Source organism: Anopheles arabiensis, chromosome 2 (assembly GCF_016920715.1).
Source record: "Anopheles arabiensis isolate DONGOLA chromosome 2, AaraD3, whole genome shotgun sequence".
Lineage (NCBI taxonomy): Eukaryota > Metazoa > Arthropoda > Insecta > Diptera > Culicidae > Anopheles > Anopheles arabiensis.
The window spans coordinates 101,931,032-101,951,290 of NC_053517.1; the positions used below are offsets into that span (position 1 = coordinate 101,931,032).

At 53.1% G+C, this 20,259-nt stretch overlaps 7 protein-coding genes across 8 annotated transcripts; 3 read left to right on the forward strand and 4 right to left on the reverse strand.

Annotated features, from left to right (window-relative positions):
• Positions 1-2,005: 2,005 nt before the first annotated feature.
• On the reverse strand, positions 2,006-2,971 carry LOC120897809. The gene is made up of 2 exons (XM_040302930.1): positions 2,866-2,971; positions 2,006-2,778 (listed from the first exon to the last, which is right to left on the reverse strand). The coding sequence occupies exon 2, from the start codon at positions 2,737-2,739 to the stop codon at positions 2,158-2,160; it is 582 nt and encodes a 193-aa protein (XP_040158864.1). The 5' UTR covers positions 2,740-2,778; positions 2,866-2,971; the 3' UTR covers positions 2,006-2,157.
• An 83-nt stretch (positions 2,972-3,054) lies between these two features.
• Positions 3,055-7,658, reverse strand: LOC120897806 (WD repeat domain phosphoinositide-interacting protein 2). Of its 2 annotated transcripts, none has more exons than XM_040302918.1 (6): positions 6,379-7,658; positions 6,091-6,296; positions 5,835-6,006; positions 5,025-5,761; positions 4,829-4,956; positions 3,055-4,758 (listed from the first exon to the last, which is right to left on the reverse strand). In XM_040302918.1, exons 2-6 carry the CDS (start codon positions 6,156-6,158, stop codon positions 4,604-4,606), a joined length of 1,260 nt encoding a protein of 419 aa, XP_040158852.1. In that variant the 5' UTR covers positions 6,159-6,296; positions 6,379-7,658; the 3' UTR covers positions 3,055-4,603. The 2 variants fall into 2 exon arrangements, with proteins under 2 accessions (XP_040158852.1, XP_040158851.1); XM_040302917.1 differs by having other exon boundaries at positions 6,091-6,299.
• Positions 7,659-7,962: 304 nt separating this feature from the next.
• LOC120897808 (mediator of RNA polymerase II transcription subunit 8) lies at positions 7,963-9,045 on the forward strand. The gene is made up of 2 exons (XM_040302929.1): positions 7,963-8,306; positions 8,387-9,045. The coding sequence occupies exons 1-2, from the start codon at positions 8,142-8,144 to the stop codon at positions 8,969-8,971; spliced, it is 750 nt and encodes a 249-aa protein (XP_040158863.1). The 5' UTR covers positions 7,963-8,141; the 3' UTR covers positions 8,972-9,045.
• A 216-nt stretch (positions 9,046-9,261) lies between these two features.
• LOC120899290 (mediator of RNA polymerase II transcription subunit 24) lies at positions 9,262-17,594 on the forward strand. The gene is made up of 5 exons (XM_040305441.1): positions 9,262-9,477; positions 10,792-10,878; positions 10,947-13,216; positions 13,279-13,821; positions 17,385-17,594. Exons 1-5 carry the CDS (start codon positions 9,364-9,366, stop codon positions 17,482-17,484), a joined length of 3,114 nt encoding a protein of 1,037 aa, XP_040161375.1. The 5' UTR covers positions 9,262-9,363; the 3' UTR covers positions 17,485-17,594.
• On the reverse strand, positions 9,319-10,779 carry LOC120899613 (chaperone protein DnaJ-like). The gene has a single exon (XM_040305699.1). The coding sequence runs from the start codon at positions 10,765-10,767 to the stop codon at positions 9,499-9,501; it is 1,269 nt and encodes a 422-aa protein (XP_040161633.1). The 5' UTR covers positions 10,768-10,779; the 3' UTR covers positions 9,319-9,498.
• LOC120899549 (4-coumarate--CoA ligase 3-like) lies at positions 13,895-15,913 on the forward strand. The gene is made up of 2 exons (XM_040305569.1): positions 13,895-14,644; positions 14,704-15,913. Exons 1-2 carry the CDS (start codon positions 14,112-14,114, stop codon positions 15,818-15,820), a joined length of 1,650 nt encoding a protein of 549 aa, XP_040161503.1. The 5' UTR covers positions 13,895-14,111; the 3' UTR covers positions 15,821-15,913.
• On the reverse strand, positions 17,489-19,723 carry LOC120899445. The gene is made up of 2 exons (XM_040305456.1): positions 18,991-19,723; positions 17,489-18,856 (listed from the first exon to the last, which is right to left on the reverse strand). The coding sequence occupies exons 1-2, from the start codon at positions 19,694-19,696 to the stop codon at positions 17,595-17,597; spliced, it is 1,968 nt and encodes a 655-aa protein (XP_040161390.1). The 5' UTR covers positions 19,697-19,723; the 3' UTR covers positions 17,489-17,594.
• Positions 19,724-20,259: the final 536 nt, after the last annotated feature.

Sequence of the window (20,259 nt, forward strand, 5' to 3'; positions counted from 1 at the left end):
ACACTCAAACTCTACCGCTACCGAGTCTTTGCAATGCATTCTGCAACGGAGGGGATAAATGGTTTTGCTTTCATACCAAGTACGGGGGCACGTGTGTACATGTGTGCTTCTACTCTCGTCTAGTCTCTAGTTCTGCACATTGCAATGGTGCGCGGATGGAAAGCGGATGAAACACGTGGTGCATGTTTTATAAGAAAACGAAAGTTAATTCTCTTATTCGGCTCGCAAATGAGCCTCAAAATACAGCGCCTCTTGAAGGGGAGAGAGAGAGAGAGAGAGAAGAAAAGGGAAAAGAGGGAAAGCGACGAACCTAAAGCTGAAGAGGCTGGACCTCATACGGAGTGGAAAATGCAACATGCTATGAGAGAATGCTTCGGCCTCTTTCGGAGTCGGAGCAGTCGGATTTGCCGGGCATGCAGCACGCAGCCAGCACCACACTGCACGGGCTGGCTAAGTGGGTGTTTTGTGACATTTTTTGAAAACCGATTACTTCTACGCTTTCTCACCACTCTCGCGAGCCGAAAGAACGTCGAACGAGAGGCAACTGTTTGCAGCAACTACCTTTTTTCTCTTTGCTAATTTCTGACCAAAACTGGCGGATGGTAATCAAGCAAATCGTAAAAAAGAGTGGCTATTACATGAAGAAAAAAAAAATACAAAAAAAAGAACAAAAACAAATAAAAGGGGAAAACATTAGCCCGTAGAAACTTATCATTCGTGTGTATGTGTGTGTGTGTTACCATGTGCAAAAAGTGCTTCATTAAAACAAGCGAAGAAATAAAGGAGAGGAAGAGAGAGAAGGAAAGAGAGAGAGAGGAAAAAATATTAGGAACGATAGATCTAGGAACAAAAACAATGCAAGAGGAGCGTAATAATGTATGGTATTCAATCAAATAAAACTCACTTTGAAAACTACTAAAAAAACAAAAGAAGAAGGAAAGAAAACACAAAGAAAACCGAACAGTGCGCACAGTGAAACAGTAAAGTAAAATACAAAGGCAGCAGCAGCAGCAGCAGCAGCAGTAAAAACAAAGAGAGAACATTGTGCGAAGAATAGTGTAGCGTAACTAGCATTTAGACGTAAACTATATAGCATCAAATGAGAGTAGAAGAAGGAAGCGGAGCAGAAAAGAAGCAAACATGCATGGGACAAACATTCAGCACGCCATACCAAAATATCCAAGGGAGAGGAAGAAGCAGAGGCAGAGAAAAGAAAAAAAAACACACACACACAAAAACAAAAACATATAAAATTTGAAACACGCAACAAAACACGTGAGCTCTAGATGTCGAAAAGCGCGGAGAAATTTAAGTAAATAACGAGACAAAAGCAGACGGAAGAGGGAGAGAAGAAGAAGAAAAAAATCAACCACGCATTATGCGGATGCGGCTGTGAACTGGCCGCCAAAAAACAGTTACTTAAACAAAGCAAAAACAAACACACAAACACACATAACAAAACCATAATAAGAACAGCAACCACAAGAAATAAATAAAACAGTACTAATTGCTAAAAAGTATGGCGAAATCAAACAAAAACTTCAAACATTGATTTAACAGGATGGTACTGAGCGTGGCAGGTAATGTGTATTGGAAGGATAAAGGTATGGGAAAACGTGAAAAGTAAAGTGAAGGTTTGAAGGACCAGACAGGAAAAGAACAGCATACGGTAACAATAACACATAAAAGAGGAAAATAACAACATTCAAGGGAAATACACACAACAAACATGAGATGAACAAAGAAAGAAAAGCAACATAAAAGCAAACAGTTGAACACACACTGACAGGCATGAAAACAAAGAATGTATCCGAGATCGTAAAGTGAAACGGTAAAAGTGTGGTAAAAAGGTGAAAAGGACAAGAGCGCTATAAAAAAAATGAGTAAGTTAAGTGACATTGGAACAGATTGATGTGTAAAGGAACACGCTCCCAGGACAAAACCAATCGATTCGCAGCAACCAATACAACACAGAACAAACAAACAAAAATCTAGTACACGTACGTCGTTGAACAGAAAACAAAAAACGGAGAAATAAAGTAAAATAAAATTGAACAAAAAAGTGTGTGTGTGGGTTGGTGCGTTTGGAGTGAACTGTTTTCTTTTGATAAAGGGTTTGTACCTGGAATGGTATCCTTCGAGGTCAGCCTTTTCGCCTTACTTCTTGGCCGTCCAACTGCGGATCAAATCGAACGTGGCACGCAATCCGTAGCGCAGCCAAACGATGCTTTGCTCCAGCGCCAGCAGCGTGTAGTACCGGAGGTAGTAGTATTCGCGCGACTCCAGGAACAGTCCGAGCCACAGGTAAGCCGTCCGGCCGATGCGCACCGTTAGCTGGCACGTGGCGACGGCCATATTGCGCGCCAGTTCGTATTCACGCGAATCGAGCACCGTCCGGTAGGCGGCCGCCGCGTTCGAGGGCAGCTGGCGCACAAACTGCAGCGCGTTCGAGGTGGTGAAATGGGGCTGCAGGTTACTCCACCGGATCGTACGGATCGTCTCCACCAGGCTCGTCTTCGGGCTGGAGGAGACGGGTGGCGGGCACGGTTCGACTGGTTTCGGTGCCGGCACACTTTTCGCCGACTGTAGCGAGGCGTGCGTTTTCAGCGACATCTGCGACTCGCTGCGCAGGACGGAGCGGAAATAGGCGGCCGGTTTGTCCAGATGCTGCCAGTGCCGGTAGTTCATCGTTCGCACCGAGTACGGGGTGGACGGGGTGCCGAAGCTTGCCTTCGCCATCGGATGGAGCGCGAGCACTCGGGGTGCGGTACGCTTCGACTGATGAAACATGATGTTCGACCGGTTGAGGATCGTTGAAAGGGCAACAGGTAGTCAAACGGTAGTGTAGGTTCGGTGAAGATTTACCTTCGCGCGGAGCGAAACCTTGGAACTGTTTGCACACTTTAACACACAGAAATTTAGCTTCCTCCCTGCCACCCTGACGACTGCACAGTGCTTCCTCAATGGTAGCTGCAATCGGGCAAAAATGTCATCGTCAGAATACATCCGTTGGCATGGCGACACATGGACGGCGATGGAGACGCCTGGTGGTGGTTTCGTTTTTGTTCGAAAGTTTTTTTTTGTTTTTTGTTTTTTTATTGATCAATTGTTTTTGCTGTGGCTGATTTGCTTACACACTATCGATAAATCAAGTTAAATTCAGTACCATCAACGGGTCTAGAAAAACTGATCATCTACCCCACCGCGGCAAGGGTTCAGCGCAGCGGAGAACGTTTTTTTTGTTTGTTTGTTTCGGGAGAGTGTTTCAAGTGTATGTATGAAACTCTACGATACTAGAAGTTTAATTAACCGACTTCTCGCCTTCTCCTGTGTTCCTAGTGTCCCCCTGCCCGTGGCTCTACCTTTTTTTGTTTCATTTCCAGCCTTGTTAAGCCCGGAAAACATCACCCTTTCCTCTCTCTGCACTTTCGTTCCCATTGACATACTGCTAACCGATTAAGCCCTTACGATCAAATATACTTTTTTATCTTATTTTTTTCCTCATTTTACAGCCTCCAAACAACACGAAGCACACAGTTTTCAGTGTTTTTTTCCTTACCTCTCTCTCTCTCTTCTTTATATCTTCTATCGTCACTCGTTTTTCGCCTCCTTCGGAAACTCCCGTGTTTTTTATACACCTTCTTTTCCAGCTATGCACTACACTACATCGAACGAAATGATAAAGTTTAACTGTTTCTTGCACTACGTACATACCCTTCTCCCAGCACAACGCAAAAGAAATCTGGTTCTGTGTGTATGTGGTACTAGCGATGCAACGGGATGCATTGGAAAACGAAGCTCACTAGGGTAAAACGGGATTAGTTTTAATCATCTGAGTAAGGGTCCCACATTAGCGATATATTTATGTATGTGTGTTTCCGTGTATGTGTATATATGTATTGCATTTAACATCTACTGGGTTGAACGTTTCATGCAATTTGCTTACCATCTTCACAAGGGGAAACTGTAATGTTAACCCTTCGGAGATGCTTGCGCACGTGTTAGAAGAGGGAAAGGTCGTGTACGAATTGTAAACTTTCGAATGGAACAGATCCAATAGCAAAGTGCAAAGTTCAAACGGTTTTCTCTCCCTTCACACGGGTGTGATTTTGTGTGCGGCTTTCTATCACATTGATGCTACATTTCTCTCCCGCGGGCTTGTGGAGCCAGGAGGAGCACACGCCCCCACCCGGGGAGAACAAGCACACTTACAGCCTTCGAATCCCCCACACAGCCGGGGTGTTGTGGATGTTGGTTACTACACCACATCCATTTTTTTTACAAGTGTTATCATTTAGTGTTGTATGTTGTTGGTGCTTCTTGTTGCATGATGCATATATTCTTACCCAGGGGATACGATTGCTTTTAGCATGTACCGTACGGGAGCAGATGGACATCATCAAACGCATGGTGAGATACCGGCGATGTATCTCCATCGTCTGTTGCTGCTGCTGCTGCAATGACAAAGCCACATGAAAGTGATGCAGCCAGCGGAGTTGTGAACATGAAGAGAGCTTCCGGATGATGCGTGATCCGTGATCGTGCTGGTTACACCGTCGAGCGTAACAACGTCGCAATGTAACGTCTCGGCTAGGTCAAACTATTACTGCTTTTGCTGGTCATGATGCTCGTCCTCGGCGGAACCGGCAACACCGCCACCACCACTACCGGTGCTACTGCCTGCCGTACCGCGGACGGTGGCCGCATAGCTGGAGCCACCGGACGGCACCACCGTTGGTACACCAATTGGCACTGATTCTGGTGGGAGGGAAAACAATCATTAGCTTCGCTCCCTCAATCAATCGCTGCTGATCGTTGTTCATCTTACCCGTTCTCGGTGGGTTCGGTGGGAGTTCGATATTTCTGAGATCGTGCTTCTTAATCAGCTGACATTCGCCCCCTTCCGTCGGTATTTGGTAAACGTACAGATATCCATCCTGGGAAGCGACCAACATTCTGGAAGCGAAATTTTGCGAATTTACCTTTTTCTCTTGCTTTAGCGTAAATACCCACCCTTGTCTTACCTTAGCGCCTTCTGAATCGTTGTTATGACACAGGAATGTCGCAGCCCGGGCACGGGCAGCAGGGCGGCCGCAAACGCACGCCCCTGGGAAAACACGTCCGTCACCTGCGTCGGCAGCGGCAGATAGTTGGTGAACGCTTTGCTAATCTTGCCGTACCACGCCTCTCCCGCGCCCTGCTCATCGTTCGTTTCCGGCGACACGCGCTCCAGCTTGAACACGTGCACCGTCTCCGTGTTCGAGCTGCAGCACAGATACTTCGAGCAGGTGCTGAACGCGAGCGACGCTATCGAGACGCACCGCTTCACGCCCCGCCGGAACTCGAACAGCTTCGAGCCGTCGCTCACGGAAAACACGCGTATGACGGTGCCCTTCTCGCTGGCCGTCGCTATCTCAGTCCCGATCTGGCTGAACGCGATCGCGGCGAGTGGGGAATCGTGCGCCGGGATCATGATTTTCGCGTGCAGATTGACCGCGTCGAAGATCTGCACCTCGCCGACGGTCGCGCTGCCCGGGTAGGCCAGGTAGCAGTGGTCCGAGTCGGACGCGAGCGCACAAAGGCCCGTCTTGTTCGGCGGCGTGTCGCGTATCGTGTGCACCACCTTCATGTCGCGGATGTTGTGTATGTAGAGGCTCTCCTCCAGGCAGACGACCAGCCGGGAGCGGTTCAGCTTCACCGCCAGGATCGTGTTCGAGTAGGAGTAGTTGCATATTTCCGTGCCCTTCTTAAAGTGGCACACCTGCCGATGGTGGAAAATGGGTGGAGTTTAGTGAATTTAAGGGGGAGAAACGTGGGGAGGGAGAGCTGTGTACCTTTAGCTTCCGAGGGGCATTTAGCGAAACGACCGCAACGAGCGAGCTGCTAAAAAGCCGCTCCACCAGACAGATGTCCTCCGCCAGGCTGGTGTAGATCTGGTCCAGGTTCGAGTCGACCGAGTTGAGCGAAAACAAACTGTACCCATTTTTGGACCCAACCGCTAACGACCTGTGCGTTGGAAAGGGATGTAAAGTTTAGCAAAACAATGCAAAAATAAACACCAAAACAAAACAAAAAAACAAAAACACTTACGAGCAATCCTGATTGAAGTTGACGAAAAACCCTCCAGCGTCTATATCGGTTCTCGCCAGAAGGCTCATGGCTTGCCGCAACAGATACAGCGTCCGAGTAGGCGAATTGGGGTTCTTTGTTTATTTCCTCCCTATCGCTTCCCCCTTGGCTTTCTTTTTCTTGCTCTCGGCTGTGGCTGTGTGTGTTGCGGTCTTTGCTAGTGACGTCTGCTGTTGGAAAGAGAAAATGTGTGACAAATTCTACTTTGATTCTGATTAGAATTGGAATTGTAAGAAAAATGGCACCTACAGGGGAACTTTGTGGACGTTTTTCGCGTTGCTGGGTTTGTTCGCTGATTCACGGCCTGCAGCCTTCTCTCACACACAGCGAGCACCTTCCCTCTTTGTTAGTGTGTATGGGTGCCGATGCTTGCTAGCTCGCGGGCGGAACCAATGTCCAAGGCCGAAGACGGACGGGAGAGCGCAAACACGGTGGTTGTGGCGCTGTAATGTTATTATTATTATCGCTGCAAATTCGTCCCACCGTTGACGGGAGGACCAATTTCTTATTTCGGAAACAGCTGATGCAACTCTACCGATGTACCAACTGACACACCGTCGCAGCGAAGGGCGATTTCTTCTACGACCAGCGATTGAGAACGAATGTGTGAACGCACTCCGAACGAAGGGAAGGGTTCTTTAAACCGAGAAGCACACCGATTTCGCTTGTACGGGGGGGTTTGGGACCTTCCTAGCGCTCACACACTACTAACCTTGAAAATCCGCACCAAACTACGCGCTACACGGTTGTGGCGTAGGTAAAGAAGGTAAGACACGCGGGGCCGCGATATCTCCGGACGAGAAGCGGGGAATGGAATCTTCCTTATGATTGAGTCTCTGTGTGTGTGTGTGGGGTGGAAAGGAGGGAGGACGAGGGAGCTTGTTATTCGCACCACTGTTGTTTGCAACAACTACGCGATTTGCTTTGCGCGAGGAGACCACCTTCACGATAAGGGAACGGTGGCGGAAAAGAAAAACAAAAGTGGATGCGCGGACGAGTGCGGAGTTTATCAAACACAAAGCAATATACACACAACACACAGCGCGCACACACACACACAACCAGGTTTCGCTGACACAGTATCGCGCAAACCAATCGCGATCATAAACACGCACACACACACACGCGCGCGCACGCAGCTGCTACTGCTCGGGAGGTCTGTTTTGGAGATTTTTGTTTTTGCGCTGTTCCCTTGTAGTCTCTTCGGCCGTTTTTGTTATTGCCTTTTAGCGCTCCTTCCACTGGCCCTGGCACACACCGATACGCACAACTGTTGAACTTGGACCCGTCGGTTGGACGGGGATGATGAGACGAATGACGCGAACTCCACACAAGAGGGGAATACACGACTTGGCGGAGGGGTTAGGGCGATGTACTTCGCTAGTTTAGAGCGCGTAGGTGGACAATCTTTTTTCCTCCTGTGCAGGCGATGCAGAATTTTCCGAGCGAACTTATTTCCGTGACGATCGTGTGTGTTGTTCTGTTGTGACTGGCTGGGCTGTGTGTGAGTGTATGGTGCGCATGAGGAGAGGGCAGAAAATCGTATGGTGGTGGGCTGTGGATGTGTGTGTGTGTGTGTGTTGAAAAGTCAGCTGAAACGACAGTTGGGCTTTGATTGTCAGAGATGGATGATGAATGATGGTCAGAAATGAAGAATGATGATAATTTTACCTTTGTTTTTCATTTGAAATGACAATAAAGTATGTGAGATTTATCTAATTTTTCCATAAAATGTGTTCAAATCACCTTTTGTCTAGAATAGAACAATTGCGCACAGTGAAATGAACATGTCGAGGTGTTGAGCTAACCTTGCATTATCGCCATACAAGTTGACAGATCCAAAGCTGTCAAATAGCAGCAAAAAAAAGAGCAACAATCGACGAAGTTGTTTACGTTTCTTGCACGGGAGCGTTGCATTCTCTATTTCCTACCAAAAATCTTGATTTTAGTAGATTCCCGAGCAATGCTCGTGTTTTAAACTGTGAGAAAGGATTCACCAAACCAAACGCAACATGCAGCGCGAGGAAAAGCAGCTGGACATGCTGCTGGAAGCTGTCCTGAACCGGCTGAACGATTTGAAACATTCGATTGGCGTGATGATACACCGACTGGAGACGGAATACGAGACGATTAACTGGCCCACGTTTCTGGACAACTTTGCACTAATATCCAGCCATGTAAGTGTGGCAGCTGACTCGTGCATTTGTGCCTCAAATAGAGTGCCTTAGTTAAAAAGCTGGTTTACAATCTCTTTTAGCTCACTGGGTTGATGAAAATCCTAAGCACGGAAATCGGCACACCACTGCGCAATCTGACCGTGCTGCCGCTGATGCTAACGCCTGAGCGGGACGAGGCGCTGCTGCAGCTAACTGAGGGCCGTGTGCCGATCTTTTCGCACGATCTCGCTCCGGACTATCTGCGCACGAAGCCGGACCCGGGCGCGGAAAGCCGGCAGGCGGCACACGAAGCGAAGGCAAACAATCTCACCGTGGAGGCAAGCATGAAACAGGTCGCCCAGTACAACAAGGTCATATCGCACGTGTGGGACATCATCAGCAAGGCGAAGGAGGACTGGGAGAATGAATCGTCCACCCGGCCCGGCATCCAGCAGACCAGCTCGATGGCGGACACGCAAGCGCTGGTGGCTGCCGTCGGGCTGGGCAACGGGTTGACCGCACCGGTGGGTCCGCCGACCGGGGCGGGCGTGATGATTCCACCCGCGATCCGGCAGGGCTCGCCGATGAGTGCCGTTTCCCCGTCCGGCAATGCGCCGATGGGCAAAATGCCGTCCGGCATCAAGACAAACATCAAGTCCGCCAACCAGGTGCATCCGTACCGTTAGCAGTGTACACTCTCTGTGAAATGCACATTAGCTTGTATTGAAAATAAACACAAAATCTTCTATCTTTACTTTAACATCCCTTCGTCGTCGTGTTAAAATGTAGTTTGAGGGGAATGTTCAGCAGAATGCGACCACAACAAATGTAAATAAAACCGTCTCCCACCTGTTGTGCTGTAATAACCTTGTATTCCCCTACTTCCACACAGCCGAGCAACGGACGAGGGACCGTAAACACAATTTGCTCCCCTCCACAAAAGTGAAAGCTGTGCGACGCTGGCGTGTGTGTGTGAATACGTGTGACAGTAGTGTGCATGTAAACAACGGGCCAAAACCCCAGCAAAGCCAGCTTCTGTTACCGGAGATTTTTATTGCAAACACAAAACGGCCTCGAAATGATAATGGACAACTCGAAATCCACCAGCAAAACGACCCTGCTGAAGCTGATGCTGCTGCGCGCGTGGAAAGAGCGCTGGACCGACTGCCAGTGGGGCATCAACGTGAAAACGGTAAGCGGACATCACCGATCATCACGCATCGCAGTGGACCGCCCGCTCGAAATCTTCCAGCAGCTGCAGCTGGCGGGGGGTGAGCGTACGGGGCAGCCGAATCTGCAGCGTCAGTATGTGGTCCCCCACGTCCTGGTGGAGCTCGTCCCGCAGCCCCTTCCCGGGGATGCGCAGCTCCGTCCCGAACTGGGTGCCCGGCTCGAGGTACACGTTGAAGATCCCGTTGATGCCGCGGATGGACAGATCGCCGCCCCGGATCGCTTTCAGCATCGTGATCTCCTCGGTGGAGTAAATGTTTAGACCGACGCGTCGGAAGTGGCCCTGGTCCTGCACGTGCAGGATAACGGTCAGCTGCCGCTGCAGACCCGGTATGCGCACCTTCAGTCGGTCCTTGTGCTGGGACGCCTTCGGGATGCTCACGGTGAGGGGATGCTGTTTCATCACAATCCCTTTCCCGTGGCACTTGGGGCAGGTCAGCTTGTGCGGCGTGTGCTTTGAACCGTTGCAGAACTTGCACGGCATCAGCAGCTTGCCACTTTCCGTGTGGAACTCCTGCTTGCCCGTACCGTGGCAAATGCTGCAGAGGCCCTCCGGGTCGAGCGCCGACTGGGTGCCGGTGTACGAGCATCGGTCACACTTGACGCCGATCGGCAGTGTAAGCTCCCGGACCGTTCCCTCGATCGACTCCTTGAACGTGAGCGTCAGCACCACATCCTCGTAGTTGAGCTCGTTGATCAGTGTGGTCGGTGGTGCGGTGTTGCCGCTTTGCCCGTTCTTCGGCAGCAGCATGTGCTTCTTTTGCAAATCCCTGTACAGGCTGGGATTGAGGTCGACGACGCTTTCGGTGCGGTGTTTCACCTCGACCAGTAACGCTTCGTACGCTTCGGTGATTTGGCTAAACTTCTTCTCCATCGCCGCCGTCGATTCCTTCGCGGTGGAGTTGCTGTTTTGCTGCGCCGTCCGTCGGTCCGGGTGAAACTGTTTGGCCAGCTCGTAGTACGCCTTTTTGATGTCGTTGAAGGAAGCACTGCGGCTCACACCAAGCACGGCGTAGAAATCTTTGGGCGGCGTCACTTTGGGTGGCGGCAAGGCTTTGGAGGACGATTTACCGGTTGATTTGGAGGATGGCTGCTTGTCGGCCGATTTGTCGCCGGATGGGAACGAGAATTTTTTCCCCCTCGCGCCACCGATGAGGCGTATCAGCCCGGATCCGAGACGAAATTTGTCCGCCATACTGTTGTGCGGGAAGATGGTGTTTTTCTTTTGCCATGGTTGCTGCGATTTCATCATGCGTGATTTTGCGTTTCTTTTCAGATTCTCACCCGTGGTGTTAGTGGCGATGTGTACAATTTGGCCGACGCCATCATACAGCAGGCGGTGGTTGGATCGGGAGCGAATATGGTAAGCCCGAAGGAAAAGCGTCAATTTGTCCCTTTTTTAACATCTTTAACATATTTCCCCTTTTCCAGCTATTTCTCTCCTACCTGAAGCATTCGCTGTGTGCGCACCTAATTTCCCACGCCGCCGTGCTGAACCGCATCGCCAAGTACGACCAGTTCGACAAGCACCACTGTCTGATCGCGCTGCTCGACTTCCTCAAGTCCATCATCGATGGGGTGACGTGCCGGGGCAAGCAGGAGGAAGCGATCCTCACGAAGGCGACCGTTTCGCTCGTCCACTGGCTGCTGCAGATCTACGAGTGCGTGCTGCAGTCGTACGCCGAGGACAGCACGCTGCAGCCCGAGGAGGAGGAGGTCGTGCAGCGCGTTGCGATCGTGCTGGAACGCATCGTGGAGAACCCGTTCCTGCTGGGCGTGCTGTCCATCGGCAAGTGTGACGATCCGGAGCTGTTCATAGCGCTGCAGAAGCGCTTCAATGGCATCAGCAATCTCACCCTCACGACCGGGTACGTGGCGAATGTGGGCGGTGGCAACGCGAACAGCCTCACCGTGACGGATTGCATGCGCAAGCTCGTGCTGCTCGAGGTGGACGCGCTGGAGATGCGACCGTTCGACGGAGGTAAGGTGGAGCCGATCACGTACAGCCTGCAGCCGCTGATCGCGATCGAGGTGCTGCTGAACCCGATGTGTGACACGCACCAGTACGTCGCGCAGCTGATCAACCTGAAGCGGCTGAAGGGCTTCACGTACGCCCGGCTGTACTGCGAGCTGATGCGCGGCTGCCTGATCGCGCTGAACAACGTCGAGGGCACGGCGAAGGAGTCGCTGCTGTGCGCGTTCGCCTTCATCAAGGTGCCCCACATACTGCACCAGCTGCACGCGAAAACGAACGGCGCCGAGCAGCAGGACGAGGCGACCGGCGCGACCTACAGCGTGGAGGTGCTGGAAGCGTTCGAGCTGCTGCTCCAGGACACGCCCGTGCTCGACTACATGGACATGAAGTGTGCCTGCAACGTGGTGGAGTGTCTGCTGAAGGAAATGGTCAAGCTGCAGCTGCTGACGGACACGCACGTGAAGCAGCTGGTGGCGCTGCGCGAACCGGTCACGGCCGGGCTGCACAAGCTCGACGCGAACAGTGCGCCGCTCACGATGATGCTGAAGTTTGTGTTTCGCGTGGAGTCGCCGCTGGCGGGTATCCTGAAGGCGCTCAGCACCGACTGCAGCAAGGTGCAGGACGCACTGCTCGCCATGCTGTGCCAGGTGCTGACGGGCAACAGTCTCGATCTGGTGCTGTCGGTCGCGTCCGTCGAGGGCAAGTTTAGGGCGTTCATCTCGGGGCTGCTGAAGTGCAACGACTACGCGAAGCAGGCGACGACCGCGGAGATTGGCAAGGCGCCGACGACGCGCAGCGCACTGTTCGACGTGTCGTTCATGATACTGGCCAGCATCGCGCAAAGCTACGGCTCGGACGTGATTCTGGCCGAGGGCGGCAACAGCTTCTTCGAGAAGTGGGTCCGCGATTACATGGTGGAGCGCAAGAAGACCAAATCGCCCATGACGATGGTGAAGCAGGCCGACCCGATGGTGCTGGAGGAGCTGATCATGGCGATGAACAACAGCGAGGGTATGTACGTCGGGCTGAAGGCGTCCAGTCTGCGCTGGGAGGACATCTGCTACACGATCCCGGCCCTCGTCCACCAGGTGCTGATGGCGTGGGAAAGCGAATCGATCGCGCCGCTCGAGATCAAGAAGATGCTGGACGGGCTGAAAGCGTACTTCAGCACGTTCGCCGTGTGTGCCGCGTCGTGGCTGTGCGCGTACATGCAGATGGTGCGGCAGGACGAGCAGCTGAAGCCGATGAACATGGTGCAGCAGCTGTGCAGTGCGCTGGCCGGGCCGCTGGCGGACGAGTGGCAGCAGCAGGACTACTGCAAGGAGCGGTTCGGGTTGATGGGCCAGATCGTGCGCCGCATGCAGCAGGAGTTTCTCCGCACGCCGCAGGTCAACCCGAAGCTGCGGGCGCTCTTTCCCAGCCAGCAGCAGCAGCACGTCGTGTCGCATCTGCCGCTGGAGGAGCAGTTCGAGGAGGCGTGGAAAGCGATCGCCGAGCGGGGCTGGCTGCCGATCGAGACGACCTTCCTGCTCGACACGCTGCTCCAGTCCTGCGGACCAGCCTGGCTGGTGGAGAAGCTGATCGGCAAGCTGTTTGTGTGCAAGTACGTGCGCGACCTGAACAAAACGATGGACATTATATTCGCGATCATGCATCTGGACATTGAGCGGTGTACGATCGCGCTGCTGTCGCAGCTCGTGCCGATGATGCTGCTCAGCAAAGCACAGTAAGTCATCAATTGATCGTTTTCTATCATGAAATTAATTAATTCCCACCTTTTCCCCCCAGAACACCCGAGATTGTGGACCCTCAGTCCCGCGTGCTGGCAAAGCTCTGCGTCTACTGCATCATCGTCACCATGGAGACGTCCATAACCGCAACCAAAAAGCGCACCCGCGGCACGGCCAGCTCCGAGCTGGAAGATCTCGACGCACTGTGCACCAGCGCCAAGCTGCGCAAGATCGAGCTGGACGGCATGGGAGTGGGCTGTACGGAAGCCGCCAGCGCCGGTGGCGCCAGCGGTACAGAGTTTTCGCTCGACAGTGCCCTCGAAACGACGGCCACTGCCTGGCCCTCGGAGGCGGCATCGATCGCTACGCTGAAGGAACCGCTGCAGAGCTGCCTGCAGACGCTGTTCCGCACGTTCGCGCAGCACATCGCGACGGACGAGCTGTCGCCGAAGGTGTACTTTGTGTTTCAGTTCCTCTCGCTGCTGGTCGAGAGTGGCCGGGAGCGGATCATGTGCGTGCTGAAGCTGCTGCCGAACGGATTGGTGCAGAGTTTGCTGAAAATCAACGCCACCGATGAGATGACGGTGGGACTCATCCTGAGGTATGTAGCTGCTGTAGAGTGTGGGTTAGAGTGGGGGAGAAGGTTGCAATTTGCATATCACGTGCCACATGCCCCAGAATGTTTGGATTTGGTTCTCAGGGTGAATATTTAATAGCTAAATTGCAACAGCACGGGTAATTGCTTGTTTGCTTACGGAAAATCATCAGCTAGAGGGGAATTCTTACGCTCGTTGACTAGAATGTGTGCAGCGATACATATTTAATGCATCGTTGCGATATGATTTTGTTGCTGTCCCAAAGAGACAGTCAATCGTACAATTCGCGTCAACAATGTCGCACGTGGTGTTTGACGAGCGGACGAAAATTTGGCACGGTTCACCCGTAGCGCCACTGTACAACCCGGCCCAAGGGCTCGGGGAGCTGCTGCACCGTCTGCTGGCGCGCACCCCGACCCGGATCGCTCAAATCAGTGCCGATACGGGCCGTTCGCTCACGTACCAGCAGCTGCACCTTGGCCGGTTCGCCCAATCGTTGACCGGGAGCTGTGGCCTGGCGCGCGGTGATCTCGTCACACTGGTCGCCCGCAACGGCGACCAGTTGGCGGCGATCGTGTTCGGTTGCTTTATGGCCGCCATTCCGGTCAATACGCTCGATCCTACCTTTCGGGCGGAAGATTACGAGCACATGCTGCGCACGGTCCCGCCGAAAGCGGTCATTTGCGATGGTGAGCTGGTGCCGGCGTTGAAGCAAGCGCTCGAAGCGGTTGCCATTGCGCCGCAGCTGATTGTGATTGGCAAGCGCGTGAATGGGTACCCGACGGTGGATGACTTTCTGCTGCCGACCGGGCTGGAGGAGTGTTTCGTGTGAGTATTTCCGCTTGGGAGAGTGCACAGAGCAAGGTAACGTGTAATTTCTGTTTTAGTCCCCAGCACGTGGAAGACCCCGCCCGCGAGCTTGCCATCGTACTGTGCTCGTCCGGCACGACCGGCCTCCCCAAGGGTGTCTGCCTTTCGCACGCCATCTGCATCGCGCACACCGCCAGCCTGTGGCGAGCGACCGACTGCGACCGAGTGCTATGCTTCAGCTCGCTCTACTGGGTGTCGGGGCTGGGCGTACTGCTCAACGCCACCACCGCCGGGGCGACGCGCATCATCACGCGCCAAAGCTTCTCCGCCCGGCTGCTGATCGATCTGGTGGAGCAGTACCGCATCACGACCCTGTTCATGCCGCCGGCACAAGTGTTGGCGCTGCTCGGGGAGGGCACGATCGGGATGGCCGACTTTTCCAGCGTGCGGCTCGTGCTGTGCGGTGGCGGTGCCGTGTCCGGTGAGCTGAAAAGCTCGTTCGAAAAGTATCTCCCACGGCGGCGGGCAAAGTTTATCGTCGGCTACGGGCTGTCGGAAATCGGTGGCGGATGCTTCGCGACCACCGGACCGTACAAAGCGGGTGCAGTTGGGACGCTGAACGCTGGCATAGAGGCAAAAGTGGTGAATGAACAGGGCAATTGCCTGCCGGCCGAGGAGGAAGGTGAACTGTTGGTAAGGGGAAAGTTTGTGTTTCTCGAGTACTACGGCAACGCATCGGAAACGGCGCAAATGCTCGACCGGGAGGGTTGGCTTCATACGGGCGACATTGCGCGGTACGATGAGGAGGGGATGTTTTTTGTGGTCGACCGCCGGAAGGACATCATCAAGTACGCCGGGTATCAGGTCTCACCGAGCGAGCTGGAGGCGAAGATTATGGCACTGTTTGCGGGCAGCGTGCTGATGGTGTGCGTTACCGGGATTCCAGTGCCGGGGAACGATCTGCCGGTAGCGCTCGCGGTACGGCAGCAGGAGGGGGCGGTACTGGAGGGACAGGACATTGTCGATGGGTTGGCGGAAGTGGTGGCCGATTTTAAACGGCTTCGTGGGGGAGTGTTTTTTGTGCAAGAGTTACCAATGACACCGTCCGGGAAGGTTGTGCGTCGTCGGTGCAAGGAGATGGCGATAGCACTGTACAAGGAGAAGGAGCAGCGGGAAGAAAGAGGGAGCCCATAAAAGCCTTGTATTGATTTGATGGTAGCTTTGAGGTCGATTATTGATTTAGGCGTTGGGTAGCAGATAGAAATGCACACTTGCACACTGTCGATCGATTAGCAATAAATGATTAATGTTGAGAACGTGTATACTAGTGATGGGCGGGTCGGAATCATTGAAAAGTGACTGCTCCGGATCATAATTTTGGATTCAGTAGGTTCAGTAGGTTCGTCAAAGCATATGCAACTCCGACTCGTGGGTACAACGAGTTCAATACGTTCGTACGAGTCCGGTAGATTCATAGGAGTTATCTCTCTTGTTCGCCTGCTCACGATAGAGCACGGCGGTGTGACATGGCGCGGTCAACAGGATGCTCGGTCCCTATCTGCAGCCTCTCATCCATGTAGACACCCGATCTCCTGGGTGGGGCATGAGTCCTGCATCCTCATGTTATGCCCCAGCCATTGTATCCTGCCAGCCTTCGCCACCGTCAGGATCCTCGGTTCGCCGTACAGCTCAGCAAGCTTGTGGTTCATCCTTCTCATGCTCGAACACACCGCCAAAGATGGTCCGGAGGATGCGTCGCTCAAACACGCCCAGAGCGTTTGCATCCTCCGTTCGAATGGTACAAGACTCATGTCCATAAAGAACCACCGGGCGAATCACCGAGCGGCACTAAAGTTGCTGTTGGGAGATTGAACAGTAAACTTGAAATGACGTCGGGGCCCCCTTCGATCATCAGTCGCAAACTCTTCAATTTTTGCTGACGGGGGGGGGTGCAATTGATTCAGCGGGGCCCCCGCCGCAAATCAAATCCTTCGCAAATCAACTCTAAAATTTTTGCTGACGGGGGGGGGGGGTGCAAATGTTTCGCCAACCTCGGGGCCCCATCGGCCATCCTTCCGGGGGCCCTTGTCGCTAGTACTCTGTCCATACGGCATACTATAGAATGGCGATCTACGGGGCCCCTAAATCGGCGGGGCCCCAGGCGACCGTCTAGTCCGCCTACCGTTAGATCCGCCGCTGGTCGCAGTGTCGTAGCAAGGCAAGGCCTACTTTTATATTAAATTTTACACTTATTATCTGCTTGGACTGGATTGATCGGGTTTCCAGCAAAATTCTTATTAGATTACGAACGTCACACGAAGCGTAAACTTTGACGTAAACTGGATTTCAGCCATACAACCCTATAATCTATTGACGGGGCGTTTACGCTCTCCCAAATACAAAGCAAGCGTAAACTTTGTGTGCTTACGGTTGGCTTGGTGTGACGTCCGTATGACGTAGAAGAATTGGGAAAGATGGTTACTTGGATTAGGATAATCTAATTGGTCAAGGAAGAAATCCTATTGAAATCACCAAACCTACTGAACCTGTTGAACTCGTATGTACCTATTGCACCCACAGGTCGGAATCGATTCCAGCCTAGCTGTACCCGACTCTTGGTCAATCCGTTAGTGGAGTCGTATGTCCCATCACTAGCGCATACTGATTTGTCTTGAAAGAAGCCACTTGATAGGTTAGCAATGTACTTAAGAATTCCCTTTAATAATGTATGCCTTTCTTCTGCTCCTCTCCCTTACAGACTGTATGACCTGAACACACCGAGCGGCCGCCAGTTTGCAATGTCCGACATTTGCCTGCTGCGCAACATTCAGATGCGAAAGGAAAGCATTAAGTTGTAGATCATTACGGCGACTTACGTGATTTGAGTTTATTAGTTTTAAAAGGAAAAAGAAGAACCCCACACTGAACAATGTTTTCAAATATAAACGAATCCTTTACACTTATACAACTACAAAGCTGTCTGACTGTTGGTGCTGCTGCTGCTGCTGCCCTCGCTAATGCTCGTGCTTAACACACTTATTCTCGGCCGCTCTTCCAACGTCCGCATTTGAATTTCCTCGTTCGCGGCAACCGTCTGCCGATGGAGCCGCTTCCGGAACTGCCAGTAGCCAACGGCCACCGCACCACCAACGACGGCCACCGCCCCAACAACCATCCCACTGATCGATGCCGCCGAAAGTGTGCCTCCCGTGGCCGTCGGATCCTCATCCTCCCCTCCGGACGGTCCACCATCATCCCGGTTGTGCAACAAAACGCCGTAAATATGTTCCACCGGATGACCCTCAATCTTCCCCGCACAGATCCACTGACCGAAATCTTCCTCCCGCACCGCGGCAATCACGAGCGAGCAGGACCCCTTGGCTAGATTGTGGTTCGGGTTGGAGTAGAACCGGCCCAACACTGGCCGTTCGGTCGTAACGTTTTCATTCAAGCTAAACGCTTCCCCGGCCGGCGTCACGAACCGACAGTACTGCAGCGGCGTACCACGGGGAATCGAATCACAGCCGAGCAGGGCGGGAAACCCGAGCACCGCCTCGACCCGATCCCCCGCCGGCGAAATGATTTGGCTGGGCGAAATGCGCACCTCAAAGCTGACCGATACTTCCAGCGCTGAAACGTGCCCATTGCCGACGTAACAGTGCCACCGGCCTGCATGCTCCCCGTCCAGCAGTGTGGCGAACGTAATGCCACACTCACCCATCGACAGCGCGATGCCACTGTACCAGTAGGGAGCACCGTCACCGTGCGTGAGACTCTCCGAGAGCGAGTAGAACTGGCCGTGCGGTCCCCGGAACCAGCAGTAATCGATCGGTTTGTTGGCATTGCACAGCAGCGAGGCGGTTGTGCCGTTCTGTGCCATTGCTGTCACGTCCCGCCCCACGATCGCTAGTGGGGGGCTAGTGTCCGAGTTGTCTACGATCGCGCCGGACACTTTCGTGAGCGCTTCATCGCCATAACCGAGCAAACACTTCCAGGTGCCTTTGTCCAGCCCTTCGGGGCCGAGAATTTCCAGCCCACACTCGTTGCGCTCGAAGCCGGCCCCGATGTAACCGTAGCGCGGCGTCCCAATGCCCGGTACGACGTTCAGCCCGAGCCCGTCCGCGAGTCGTACGAAGCGACAGAACTTTAGCGTCAGCTTGGTGTAGCGCAGCGTGCAGGAGAGCACATGGTAGTCGAGCTCTTTGTGCACCGCAGTGACGATTTGTTCCTCTAAGGAAAGAAAGAGAACGCAAAACAATGGTGTTAATGGTAGTGGCGCGTGGAGATTAATCATTATCGACCACCTTCGAAATTGGGTGATAAAACACGTGCCCCCAACCACACCGGCCATTATTGCTCCCTACCTTTATTCTCGATGTGTATTCCGTAGCTCATCTCGCGCATCTGTCCTTGCACGCCGGCGATCACACTCCACACACCGGCCCCGGTTGGGTCGGTTTCGCTCAGCGGCAGATGGCACCGTTCGTACATTGGCACCACCACACCATCGCCACCGCCCTCCATACTGCTCTGTCGCTGCACGAAACAGTACTCGGTACGCTCCGGACTGATTTCAGCAAACGAGCTGACGGCCCCACTGCCTCCAGCACCAATCTCCGGCACGGCCGGACGCTCAATCACATCCACCATCGTGACGCCCCGGATACGCTCCGTCCCGCGCACAAGCGTCAAACGCCAAAACCCGCCATCACGCCGATGCACCGGATTAACCCGTATGCTGCACTCTGCGTCACCGAAACGGAGCAATTTGTCGGTCCTTCTTTTCCTGTTCGAGCCATTGTCTCCGTGCACATCGATGTCGGTAGGCGAGCCGGGCTCACGGTACAGACACCGATCACCCTCCTGCATCGGGACGAGCAGGCGCAGATGCATCACTTCCCCTTCCGCCACCGTTACGGCTGGGGGATAGATGTAGCCATGCTGCACCTCGAAGCTTGTGAGCAGATTTCCTGCCCCGTCCAGTGGCCGGAACAGTTGAGCGGCGAGCCAGCAGAGGCAGACCAGAAACGCCCGGTGACACCACCAACGACGGAGGCAGGAGAAGGCCATACGCACCAACGGAACACACACCGCGCTGGAAACTTCTTTGTGGTTGCGCGAACGGTAAGACGCCGATTAACGACTTCAACGACATTGCACATCGGTGTACCAGAGTGTAGGGGACGGTCCGATAATACAATGGAGATTACAGCTTAATATTAATGAGGGCGGTGGTGATTATTGTTCCGGATACGGATCATCGTACGCGCAAAGCAGCAGCAGCAGCAACAAACAAAAAAAGACATTAATCATTTATATTTATTTTTGCTCGGTTCAATATATTTGATATCAAATAAAGTCAATCGTAGTAGAGAGTGGTGGTGTGTGTACCCCATTTTGCGCGCAAACTGTTCCGTCCACTCATGCCCTAAACGAGGAATATTCCTCCCTCCTGGAATCGCTTTGTTGCGCGAAACGCAAAACAAAGTATGCGCACACACACGCAGCATGAAGTTTGCGCATTGCTTCCACGTGTGTTGTCCCCGCCATGCGCTTGCTTTGATTTGTGCGCGCCTTTTCTTTTTCTTAAGTGATTTTTCTCCCGTTAATTGTCCCTGTTTCCTCTCTCTCTC

Excerpts from the sequence above, each read along its gene's own strand:
- LOC120897809 (XM_040302930.1), bottom strand. The coding sequence starts at position 2,739 with ATGGCGAAGGCAAGCTTCGGCACCCCGTCCACCCCGTACTCGGTGCGA.
- LOC120897806 (XM_040302918.1), bottom strand. The coding sequence starts at position 6,158 with ATGAGCCTTCTGGCGAGAACCGATATAGACGCTGGAGGGTTTTTCGTC. Across the intron at positions 5,762-5,834 it reads ATGCCCCTCGGAAGCTAAAG|GTGTGCCACTTTAAGAAGGG; the intron begins GTACACAGCTCT and ends CACCATCGGCAG. Across the intron at positions 4,957-5,024 it reads ACGATTCAGAAGGCGCTAAG|AATGTTGGTCGCTTCCCAGG; the intron begins GTAAGACAAGGG and ends TTTCGCTTCCAG.
- LOC120897808 (XM_040302929.1), top strand. The coding sequence starts at position 8,142 with ATGCAGCGCGAGGAAAAGCAGCTGGACATGCTGCTGGAAGCTGTCCTG. Across the intron at positions 8,307-8,386 it reads TTGCACTAATATCCAGCCAT|CTCACTGGGTTGATGAAAAT; the intron begins GTAAGTGTGGCA and ends AATCTCTTTTAG.
- LOC120899290 (XM_040305441.1), top strand. The coding sequence starts at position 9,364 with ATGATAATGGACAACTCGAAATCCACCAGCAAAACGACCCTGCTGAAG. Across the intron at positions 13,217-13,278 it reads ATGCTGCTCAGCAAAGCACA|AACACCCGAGATTGTGGACC; the intron begins GTAAGTCATCAA and ends TTTTCCCCCCAG. Across the intron at positions 13,822-17,384 it reads ACGGTGGGACTCATCCTGAG|ACTGTATGACCTGAACACAC; the intron begins GTATGTAGCTGC and ends TCTCCCTTACAG.
- LOC120899613 (XM_040305699.1), bottom strand. The coding sequence starts at position 10,767 with ATGATGAAATCGCAGCAACCATGGCAAAAGAAAAACACCATCTTCCCG.
- LOC120899549 (XM_040305569.1), top strand. The coding sequence starts at position 14,112 with ATGTCGCACGTGGTGTTTGACGAGCGGACGAAAATTTGGCACGGTTCA. Across the intron at positions 14,645-14,703 it reads GGGCTGGAGGAGTGTTTCGT|TCCCCAGCACGTGGAAGACC; the intron begins GTGAGTATTTCC and ends TTTCTGTTTTAG.
- LOC120899445 (XM_040305456.1), bottom strand. The coding sequence starts at position 19,696 with ATGGCCTTCTCCTGCCTCCGTCGTTGGTGGTGTCACCGGGCGTTTCTG. Across the intron at positions 18,857-18,990 it reads AATACACATCGAGAATAAAG|AGGAACAAATCGTCACTGCG; the intron begins GTAGGGAGCAAT and ends TTCTTTCCTTAG.